This window comes from Pongo pygmaeus, chromosome 6 (assembly GCF_028885625.2).
Source record: "Pongo pygmaeus isolate AG05252 chromosome 6, NHGRI_mPonPyg2-v2.0_pri, whole genome shotgun sequence".
In the NCBI taxonomy this organism is placed as follows: Eukaryota; Metazoa; Chordata; class Mammalia; order Primates; family Hominidae; genus Pongo; species Pongo pygmaeus.
This window is the reverse complement of record NC_072379.2, coordinates 131,423,380-131,435,420: the sequence shown is the minus strand read 5'-3', so window position 1 is coordinate 131,435,420 and position 12,041 is coordinate 131,423,380. Positions and strand designations below refer to the sequence as shown.

Below are 12,041 nucleotides of genomic sequence, written 5' to 3'. Positions count from 1 at the left end.
TAACCACCCAAGGGGACAGAAAGGGGCATAATAATATTGCAGTGATTTCATGCTTAGATTTTTTTTTTCTTCACCAATACCTGCTTTTGAGAGATTTGGGCTGTGCTTAATGCAGGTGTGATGTTTGGTATCTCAGGCCCTAGGATGTACTCCAGTTGCCTTTATTATTATTATTTCCCCTTCCCCTTCCCCTCCCCCTCCTTCTTCTTCTCCTTCTCCTTCTCCTTCTTCTTCTTCTTTTGAGACAGTGTTTCACTCTTGTTGCCCAGGCTGGAGTGCAATGACGCGATCTTGGCTCACTGCAACCCATGCTTCCCAGGTTCAAGTGATTCTCCTGCCTCAGCCTCCCGAGTAGCTGGGATTACAGGCATGCGCCACCATGACCAGCTAATTTTTGTATTTTTAGTAGAGACAGGGTTTCATCATGCTGGCCAAGCTGGTTTCAAACTCCTGACAGGTGATCCACCCACCTCGGCCTCCCTCCAATTGCCTTCCTTTCTATATAGCACAGGTTATGAATGATAAGAGAATGCATTTGGATGACAAGACACGTTTTGAGCCAGTGCTTGCTGCTGTTACCTTCACATGTCCCTTAGTTTTTGTAAGGTATAAGGGAAGGACTGCACATCACCACATCAGGCTTGTTTCTTTTATCAAGAAAGTCAGTGGAGAGAAGGAGAAAGAGACAACTGAGAGAGCTCTTCTCCATCTGGCCTCTCAATTTACATGTTTTCCCTAGTGTGTATGGCCCTATGGGCAGGAAACGGGGTCAGTAGGAGAGAAGCAGCCCACTCCCTTCCCTGGTCTCTGTGTCATTACCGTGTCTCTGTCAGTGTTCCAAAATATAATGGGATTCGTTCGGCTGATTTATCCCACATGCAGGCAACATTACCCAGACCCACACCCAGACCCGAGGAGCAGGAAAGGAAGATACATGGCCATGAGAGTGGGGCTAATAAAATTTATTTCCACTAATGAGGGAATGACCTACCCCGTAACTCAGCCTGGGGAGCAGGGCCACTGCTTCCCAGCACCCACCAGAAAACACACAAATTTAATCATCATGGCATTTCTCACTTCAATGACAGCCCTTGTGGCTGCTGAGTCTGCCTGCCATAGACTCCAGGAGGGAGAGTGGGATTTGGGATTGATGGACTGGTGGCATGGGATTTATCTGCCCCTGACAGGTAGCCACTGGGGTTCTCTGGAGCTAAAGTACAAAAGGAGAGAGGTGGCACCCCAGTAGGTTTTGGTTGTTACCATTCGCAATGCTGAGAAACTTCCCTGGGATTTCCCATGGGTCTGGTGTTGGTTGCTAAACCAGCCCCCAGGGATAATGCCATCTGCAGAATTTCAATTCTCTTGGTAGGCTGGCCTAGAGCTCTGGCCTGTCCAGACTATTCCCAGGGCATGGCCCTGTCTGCTTCTCAGAGGGAGGAACATGAGGCTCTTGGCAGCTAAGCTAATGAGGAGAAGGTCATGGGTTCAACCCCTAGGATTCTGAGCTGAAGCTTGCCTTTGGCTACTATGCTCAGCAACCCCTAGAAGGGGTGCACTGCCAAAGCTTGCTATTGGTTACAGCCTGGCCTGCAGAATGTGTGCTTGGCTTAATGCCCTTCTCCAGGGAAAACTGCTCAATTTAGTGACATTAGTTCCCTATTAGAAGGATAGCTTGTTTTCATGATGAGTGAAAGACCACTTAGATATCTGGTGGGCTTGGGCCACAGATGGTCCCAAAACACACATAGAAACTTCAAAATGAGTATTAAAAGAAGTGTTGCTTTTAGCAAATGGCTTTCATCATTCCATAGGTAGTTAAATGCATTCATTTAATTAGTATTTGCATCAAAATCCCCAGCCCCACCTCCTAAAACACAATGACTTTCTATCCTGTTTTCTGGTCTGCTCTCCTCCTTTTTGAGATGCCCAGAAGCAAAGCTCTTGGTTCTTGAGATCTGGGGCCATATGATAGTCCCCACTTATCCTTGGGAGATGCTTTCCAAGTCCCCCAGTGGATGCCTGAAACCGCAGATAGTCCCGAACCCCATATATACTGTGTTTTTTCCCATGCATACTGTCATGGTTTGGCTATGTCCCCATCCAGATCTCATCTTGAAGTCCCACATGTTGTGGGAGGGACCTGGTGGGAGGTGATTGAATCATGGGGGCAGGACTTGCCCATGCTGTTTTCGTGATAGTGAATAAGTCTTATGAGATCTGAGGATATAATAAGGGGGTGTTTCCCTGCACATGCTCTTTCTTTTTGCCTGCTGCCATCCATGTAAGACCTGTCTTGCTCCTCCTTGCCTTCTGTCATGATTGTGAGGCCTCCCCAGCCATGTGGAAATGTAAGTCCATCAAACTTTTTCTTCCAAGTCTCCGGTATGTCTTTATCAGCAAATGGACTAATACACATACATACCTATAATAAAGCTTAATTTATCAATTAGGCACAGTAAAAGATTAACAGTAATAATAATCATAAAATAGAACAGTTATAACAATATACTATAATAAAAGTTACGTGAACATTGTCTCCTCTGTCTCTCAAAAATCCCTTATTGTGCTCTACTATTCTATTTTTGGGCAGTGGTTGATCTGAAGCTGCGGTAACTGAAACCATGGAAAATGAAGCCAAGGATCGGGGGAACTACTATAATTTGTTGGGTTGTTTTTCCAACCCCAATACACTTTTCTCTAAGCCCCTGCAATGATGTATTTGTCTAACTGGGTTGTTGTGACTGTGGCTTGCTGGCTCTCCCTCTCCTTCCTTACATATTCGTTTTCCCTACAATCTCATTGAAAAAGACACCAGAAAGAATCATTCTGAGATGAAGCATTAGTAACTGAGTGTATGAGCCCTCACTCCAGCACTGTTTCCATGGCCTGTGCCCACAACCAGGGTGCAGGGGTCAACTTTCACCTATTATAGGACTTCTCTGGCTTGCTTTCAAGAGACTTCAATCTCATAGGGCCAGCGTGGATCCTGTGTCTGAAGGTACCATGTCTGAAGGCAGACCTTCTGGGGAGGGCTAGGAGTCATAAAAGAGAAAGTTTAGGCATTACAGTAAAGCAATCAGAGGATTGGATAGTCAGGTCTTTTTGATTTCTTCTTTGTTACAGAAATCATCACTCAAGCATATGGAAATATCTTATAGAATAATAGGCTTTCTGAGGAGCTAAACCTAAGCCTGCTAGAGACTCCTAGAGATATTTCTACCTCCCTGTGGACACTCTCCACTTACCTCTACCCCTGAGGAGGTAGTGTGGAGTAAACACAACATCATCTCAAGGGGTGGATGCATTTTGTGTATTTATGAACACCTTAGGGGTCAGCCGTCATATTTGAGATATGGTTCCCAATAAGTGGGTGATCATTATCTCCTTGTACTGCAGAGCTTTACAACTGGAGCCTGCATTTAGACATGAGCTATTACAGTTTATCTGATCAATATCTCCCTTTAAAAAGAAATCCCACATGTGTAATTCACTGATTCCCCATTTCCAGTGGAGGTGTGCTATGGTCAGCAACCAGGATATGTGTATGTGTGTGTGCGCACGTGTGTGTGTGTGTGTGTGTGTGCAAGTGTGCATAAGTGTAATTAATGGGAAGAAATTTAGGGCTGCTCAACATGAAGAATATAAAGACCTTTTCTTTTCTGTATCAATAGGCAGCTCATGGGCTTCCCTTCCCTTTTTCTTCTAATTTGAATTTCTTTTCAAAACGTCATTTCTCACTTTCCTTTGGGATGCACAGACCCAGGAAAGGAAGAAGCCCAGCTTAAGTGAGTGGTCAGGGGCCTCCTTGGGAGGGGAGAGTTGGTTGCTTCCAGTTTCTGGAGATGGCAGAGCACTCATCCCTGGTGCTGGGAAAGGGATTGGACGCATAATCTCTTCCCCAGCAGTCCCCTGCTTTCCTCTGATCCTGGAATAGATTGTCTTTGGGACCACCCTCTAACAACCCCAGAGGAAACCCCTGCTTAAGATCAGTTTTTTAGCCGGGTGTGGTGGCTCATGCCTATAATCTCAGCATTTTGGGAGGCCAAGGCGGGCGGATCACAAGGTCAGCAGTTCAAGACCAGCCTGGCCAACATAGTGAAACCCCGTCTCTACTAAAAATAAAAAAATTAGCTGGGTGTAGTGGCAGGTGCCTGTAATCCCAGCTACTCAACAGGCTGAGGCAGGAGAATTGCTTGAATCTGGTGGGTGGAGGTTGCAGTGAGCCAAGATTGTGCCACTGCACTCCACCCTGGTAAGAGAGCAGGACTCCATCTAAAAAAAAAAAAAATCAGGTTTTTTTGTTTTGTTTTGTTTTGTTTTTTCTGTCACCAGGAATTTGGGGTTTTGGTACCTATTTTCTCAGCAACTTGATAGGTAACTAGGGGAGGCACCTCACTCTCCAGGCCCCAGTGTCCCCTTCTGTAAAATGGGGCTGTTGGATTTTATGATCCTGAGTTATTTTCCGCATCTGAAATATGATGTGTGAAAGAGGGGCAGAATACTGTTTCATAAGCCAGAGAACTTGGACGTGAGCCCAAACCTTGCCTCTTCCTCAAAGTCATGCCTGCTCCCCAAGGCAGTTGGTGGCCCACTCTCTGGACTCCCCCAGGCACATACCTGAAGCAGGGCCCAGATGGCTTTGTCCAGTCATGGCCCAGGTCTGTCCATCCCCACACCGGGAAAGAGGCAGTTCTTTGGGGGCAGGAACTGAGACTTTTTCATCTTTATATTCTTAGGGGCTCACCTAGTGCTTGGGGCTTAGTAGGTTTTTCATAAATGTTCTTAAGCAAATTAGTAAGCGAGGAAAAGTACATAGCATTGTCTTCATCTAGTGCCTATTTCCCTTGCTGAACACAGGGAGTTCTAATTGTCCAAGGAACCAAAGGTTTGGTGGGAAAAGGTTGGTCTAAAGATCCAGTTGACCCCACCATGGGTGAACTTGGGAAAATCTCTGATGTCTTCTTACCCTATGCAATGGACAGGAGTGGGGACTTCCCAGCTGTGGAGGAGCCTGAGGCTAGATGATACTTTTCCATTCAGGAAGGGCAGGAGAGCTGGTTTTCTCCCAGATGGGAGAAATCCTCTCTCTCCTGGACGACAAGAGTTGCCCACAGAGCAATGGGAAGACCAGATCTGATTTTGTCTTCCATCCTGGGGCTCAGAGATGGCTGCTGCTCCCTAGAGCAGCAGGGCAGGTACATAGGTGGCTGGAGGAGTTGGCTGCATGGCACATCCCTGATGGTCACCTGGTCTGCCTCTTCAGGATCAGCTTAGGATGTTTGTAAACAGTGGATGCCTGTGGTAAGAGGGCAGCCTGTGGCTATGGAAGAGACTGTGTCCCAGAGCTAAGCTAATTGGCCCACAGGGGGATGGACCTGCTGACCTTCACCTCATTAGCACTGCATTTGGGCCATTGAGCTCTGGCTTGGTTCTGACCTTTCTGTAATAAGGACTCAATGTGAGGTTTCTGCAAAGGTGGGGCAAGCCAGGGCCGGGGCTAAAACAGCTTTGCTTGGCAGAGGAGGTGCAATCAGGACTCACACCAGGGGCTGTGCAGGCTGGGGTCAGGGGAGGATTTGGGGATCAGGGGCCCACCCCGCCTCATCACCTGCTGCCTTCAAGATGGATTGATGTGGCTGTCAGAGTGGGTGATAGTTGGTTCCTTAAGAGTGTGTCATTGAGGCCTAGGGGGTGATGTCTAGAGTTCTTGGGGAGATCCCCCCACTGTTCCCCAGGTCTACCTCCTCCTCCAGCCCTTCCCAGGGACTCTCCACAGAGACCACCAGACACTTCTGGGGTCCTTGGGCAGTGGCTTTGCAGCTCTGCCCCCGAGCCTGGGGAACTGCTGGAGTGAAGGACACCATCTGCATTTAAAATCCCCTTTTCATGGAGATGATAGAACTTTTCAGAGTGCCAGTCTCTCTGCAGAGTGGGAGCAATTTCCCTGTAATTGGTAAAGTAACCGTAACTGCTTTGTCATTTGTATGTGGCGACACGTAATTGCACGGTAACCTTTGCTGCGGTGCACGAGGGAAGCGCCATAAGCTATTAGATTGTAATTTGGAGTGTCAGTTCCAGCTCCCCACACCACCTCCACCGCCGCCACACTGCGTGGCAGGCCCCCGGGGAGGCTGCTGTGAGGGCTGTCTGCATCCAGGTCCAGCTCAGGGTCCTGCTCCCAAGTGGGGATCAACACATGCTGTGTTCTGTAGTGCCCTCAGCTAGGAAGGGCCCTCCATGGTGATCTAGGCCAGTGCTTCTCAAACCTTAGCAAGAGGGGGTTGGAATCACCTGGAGAGGTGTGAAGATGAAGATGTCTGAGGCCCCACCCAAGACTTTTTAATCCAATATGTCTGGGGTGGAGCTCAAGAATTTGCATTTCTAATGAATAGCGCTCAGTCTTCTGGATCAGAGACCATTCCCCTGCTCCTTCAGTCAGCTTTGTGACCAAATGTCTATCTGATTCTGGAAGATATTTGGGAAGAACTACCTTTGCTATTTCATCTTCACAACATTAGCCCCTTTAATTTTGATGATACCTCTGAGATAGATACCATGAATTTCCTCAAAGATGCTGAGACCCGCAGAGGTCATCTGACCCATCTGATGACAACAAACAACAAGAGTGAACACTCCCATAGAACTGACTAAGTGCCAAACAATGTTCTATATGTTTTAAATTATTTAATCCTCACCGCAGTACGACAAAGTATGTACTATTGTAATAATCCCCATTCTACAGGTAACAAATTAAGGCACAGAGAGGTTAAGTGACTTTCTCAAGGTCACACAGGATTAAGTGGCAGAGTTGGGATTCAAACCTAAGCACTTTGGTCCTGGTTCAGTACTGTTAGCCACTGTGAAGCTCAGGCTTTTATTTATCTATCTATCCAACCATCCATCCATCCATCCATCCACCCATCCACCCATCCACCCATCCATCCACCTATCCGTCCATCCATCTATCCATCCATCATATTAGCCTATTATAAGCCAGGCACTAAGCTAGGAGTACAAAGATGCATAAAACGTGGCCCCTGTCCTTGAGCTCATAGTCCTTGGAACACAGTGGATCAGCCATCTTAATTTGCACCCCATGCATTCTATGAGGACATTTGAGCCAGTGAAAAAAAGATCCAGTGTCCTCTGGATAGGGACCCAGAGAGTGTGGACCTCTCAGGGCTTCTAGGTCTGTCCACAGGGTTGTCCAAATGGGCTCCATATAAATTCTCATGTAATGGGCGCGTATTTCCTTTCCTTGTGAGAGTAGAGTTGCTCTCTAATAAACAAGGGTTATCATAACCATGGCCAAACATTTTGTGTATTTGTGGAGTGACAGGAGGCCAGCCCCAGGCCTAGGGCATGGCTGGGCTCCTGATAATAGCAGAGTCCAGACCTGGCTCCTCTGGCTGTGGCTCTAATCTCACTGTTAATGGGGCCCAGGGGAGGGCTCAGCCAGGGCTGGAGCAATCATTCTCTTCCCCCATCAGCCAGGTGCTCAGGAAGCCACATCAACCCTCACCTGTTGAAGGCTTTCACCAATTAGCCTCCCCTTCCCGGGCCCAGGCAGCCCTGGCATCTGTTCTCTACATGTCCACCTCCCAGGTCTGCAGGCCCTGGGGGACCCTCCCTCTTCCTGCTTCAGGTACTGTAATTAGCTGGTGGTTTCAGCTCAGACCCAGCAATGCATACTGTGTTTGCAGTGCATGCTGTGGTCGAGAGGCATGCTAGGGCCACACCCTGCAGCCGTTCTACCCCTGTTCCAGGCAGGATTTCTATACACAAAAAAATCAACACGAAATATCTTACATCGAAGTGCTTCCCAGCTCGCCAGGTGCCATCGCTCCTATAAGCTTACCCACTCTGTAGCCAAGGAAAGTCAGGTTACAGAACAGTAGGAGCAAGTTGTGCAATTGGGAAGCAGCTGAGCTGCCATTTGAACCCAAGTCCTGTGATTTTTCCATTGTTTCAATCTTAAAAATCCCTCCCCCATCACCCCAGATTCAAGGAAACAAAGAGCAGGGCCACCTCCTGTCATAGCTGGGGGACCTCAGCAATCATGAAGACCTGGACGGTGCTTGGTCAAAGTCCTCAATGGCACCTTTATCACTTGGGGACCCATTCAGAGAGAGAGAAGCCAAGCCACGGGGAAACTTAGGGAGAAACCTGTCATTGTCCCAGATCTCACCTGGGCTTCTTGCTGCATGAGGTTCTGCAGAGGAATAGAGTCACAGGTCCCTGACTTTCTGGTGAGTGAATGATGTAACCAGCCAAATGTACACTCTCTTTTTGTACATGGCTGTTGACGTGCTTGTGTCATGCCCAGCCAAGGGGAAGAATCGTATTCAGTAATCCTGACCACTCAGAAATGCAATTTTGGGAGCTGAGAGGCCTGAAGCCTCCTCAGGCTAATGAGGCCTATGTTTGTGACAGAGGGGGTGGGGAACTGTGAAACATGGACTCCCTTTCTCCCTGCCTCAGTGTCCCCACCCTGTGCAGTATGAACAATCATTCAGCCACATCTATTGGGAAAACGGATCATAACGGGTGATGTACAGAGTTTGCGATAGCAGAGGTCCCTGCAGCACAGTTTAGGCGTGAGAAAGTTGAGGATGCGAACTCCTTGTGAACCAGAAGTAGGAACATTCAAGGGCCACGAGGACACCTAGCACCCCAGGCTGCCCTTGGAAGGCCTGGCAGGTTGCCGTGGTCATATCCAGCAGGCACAGGGCATCTTCTCCCTTTTGCCTGGATTTGCCCTTCCTCTATTCTACTCCTCCCTTTAACCCTCTGCCTCCTGTCTCCTTCCCCATCTCCTTATTTAGGGAAGAGTAGTAAAGATCAGACTAAATCTTGAACACTCCCTTGTAAATTTGACTCCTATAATTTTTTGTTCGTTTTTTTAGTAGACACAGTGTTGGTCTCGAACTCCTGACCTCAGATGATCTGCCTGCCTCTGGCGGGATTACAGGCATGAGCCACCATGCCTGGCCAATAATTTTTCTATTTTTTTTTTTTTTTTTAAGGGAAGGGGAGAGAGCTGTGTTTGGCCTGGGCTGGTGGACCAGGCCACGCAAGAGAGGCCAGAGGCTATCAAAGGCCTGGAGCGGACGTCTGCTCTGCACGTGGCCTGCTCAGGCTTACCCATGCTCTCCCCGTTTTCGCTCTGACTGTCCCTACCCTGTAGGAAGAAGGGGAGCCGTCAGAGAGGCTTCAGATGCTCAGCAGGTCACCTTCTCTGGAAGGACAGTGCCTGCCCGCACCTCGTCTGGGAGGGAGCATAGGAGCCTGATGGGGCCAGGTGAACGCCTGTGGCCTGGTTTCACACACTCCCTGGCAAGAGCCTGCCTGCTGTTCTCCAGATGCCCTTTCCTTTGGCCGGATTGAAGCCTTTAAAAAAGTGACACCTTGTATTTTATTTCACCCCTTTCTCTGCAAAGTCCAAAGACGTTTACAGGCACCGGTGCAATAGGCTTTATGGTAGCCCATCAAAGAGCGGGGATTGTTTCCGTCATCTTTATAGAGTAGAAAATAAAAGCACAGGAAAACGGAGTAACTCTTCTGAGACCACATAGCCCTTCCAAGACATGGTGGAAAATTCACCCCAGAGGGGTGTGTGTGAGACCCAAGCTGCTTGTGGGGAGTGTGGAGGGCTTTTCACCAGCTACTGCCAGGGTCTTCACCACTCCCCAGCACCACAGAGCCCAGCTGAGACCCTCTGTTTCAAGGGGGACCTGACGGCCTGGTATAAAAAAGAGAGATTCCACTGGAAATATGGTGGGGGAACTGGCCCCAAAGCTTCCTGACTTCTGAAATTATATTTCCTGGAGTCAGGAGCAAGCGAGTCAGGGTCAGTATCTCACAGGATATCTGGAGAATATTCTCTTTAAGGAACACTAGTAGGTGTTCCAGTCAAAATGGTTTAGCGGCTGGGTGCAAGGGCTCACACCCGTAATGCTAGCACTTCAGGAGGCTGAGGGTGGTGGTTGCTTGAGCTCAGGGGTTTGAGACCAGCCTGGGTAACATGATGAAATACTGTCTCTACAAAAAATACAAAAATTTAGCCAGGCATTGTGGCACATGCTTGTGGTCCCAGCTACTCGGGAGGCTGAGGTGGGAGGATCGCTTGAGCCTGGGAAGTCAAGGCTGCAGTGAGCCATTATCATGTCACTGCACTCCAGCCTGGGTGACAGAGTGAGGCCCTGTCTCAAAAAAAAAAAAAAAAAAAAAAAAAGTTCAGTGAATAAAATGTTTAGGAGAGGCTGAGATAAAGTTAAACATATTTTTTCTTAAAAATACTTTTCAGACCTTTCACGTAACTAATCGTTATGAATCTCTTAGATGGTGTTAAAAGGTTTTCTAGAAATTTGCCTGCAGAGCCCTTTTATGTAGAGCATATCGGGGACCTGGGTTTCCATGGATGGCACTTTGGGAAGTGCTGGTGTAGGCATGGCAGGGCCAGGGCTGCCCTTCTTCACAATGCTCTAAAAGACACAGGGAGCCCGAGGTCGGAGCTCATAAAGCACCAGCTGTGGCACATTGAGTTGAATCAGCACATTCCTTCCCCCATTGCTCCTTTCCCCAGCTGATTGCCTGCACATGCCTCTGTTGTGATAGTGCTACTTACATGCTAATGTTTTCAGTTCCCTAGTCTACACTTTTGAGTCCTCATGTGTGTGTCTGCTCCAGATATGGAGACCACATCCCTCTTCTGTATAGATACGGAGACCACATCCCTCTTGTGCCTCAGCAGAGTGGCCTGGAGCCCCTGCTCATCTGGGCTGACCCAGGGCTTTTCCACGTGAGGCTTTTCCACGTGAGGATGATGATGATAATGATGGACAAAGCTCCCAAGATGGCGCTGGGAGGGGTTGTTGGAGGGGCAGAGATACACAGATTATGGGGAAAGGAGACCTGCGGATCTGTGTTTTCTGCCATGTCCCTGCACCTGCCCACTCAGGTGACTCTTCACAGGTCACCTAGTTTCTCTGGAGTGACGTTTTTCATGTAAAAAAGAGGGATTGTTACCAGATGATTCATCTCTAAGGATTCTTCTACCTCCATAGTTTCCTGACTTAATATATCTGCCAATTTCCTTGATGCTCCCTTCTAATTTTTCTCTTTTTAAAATTTGCAGCTCTTAACCATTGATGATAACTTCTGTGGCCTGGACATGAATGCCCCCCTGGGAGTATCCGACATGGTGCGTGGGATTCCCGTTTTCACGGAGGACAGGGACCGCATGACGTCTGTCATCGCATATGTCTACAAGAACCACTCTCTGGCCTTTGTGGGCACCAAAAGTGGCAAGCTGAAGAAGGTAGGAATGAGGTGCAGTCCTTTTGGTTACTGTGAAGACAGTCTGTCCCTCCTGGGCTGGACATCATCTTACGTCTTTTTGCTACCTTGGGCATGTGGGCAGGTGATACAGATTTGAGCTAAGGAGATACGCTGCTGTTGAGGTCATGATGATCATCTTGTCCTTTCTCTGCCTCTGTGCTGAGGTTGCGGGGTGAGTGTGTGGATTCACCTTCTCCCTAGAGCTGGTGTGCACATGAGAGGTGTCAGACCAGCTTTGCAGGGTTGTTCTAAATGGTGTATGCTGTGTTCAATTTGGGCTTGTGCCCTTAAGGCAAAGGCTTTATTAGGTCTGAGCAATTGGGGAAGGTGGGCAGGGGGAAGGGACATGCCTGTTCCCCTTGCTGCTGCATCATCTGGAATGCATTCAGGGAACAGATGGAGGAAAGTGCAGACGTATTAAAGTTGCAAATGGGGCCCAGAGCCAAGTTGTGGGCTGAGAAAACCACGGGTTCAATGGGAGCATGAAAATTGCTCTGGTGAGGTCAGATGGTATGATCTGGGGACCTGACCTTTCCCCTGTATCTTCCGGAAGCTGGCAGGTTCTGGGGTCCTGGGCGATCTTGGCTCATCAGCTGTGTTGGGAGCAGTCATCCACCCAGGGATGTTTTGTGCTTAGGCTTCTCATCTCATGAGTTGGAGCTGGCCCTACAGCGCATGCCCTTCTTGATTGGGTTAAAAGT

At 48.5% G+C, this 12,041-nt stretch overlaps 1 protein-coding gene across 4 annotated transcripts in view; it reads left to right on the top strand.

Annotated features, from left to right (window-relative positions):
• The window catches only part of PLXNA4 (plexin A4), a 448,758-nt gene that overhangs the window by 74,857 nt on the left and 361,860 nt on the right, over window positions 1-12,041 (top strand). For all 4 annotated transcript variants that reach the window (XM_054495762.2, XM_063667849.1, XM_054495760.2 and 1 more), the window contains exon 3: window positions 11,138-11,320. In XM_054495762.2, the coding sequence (XP_054351737.1) occupies window positions 11,138-11,320 (183 nt within the window). The remainder of the gene's footprint in view (window positions 1-11,137; window positions 11,321-12,041) is intronic.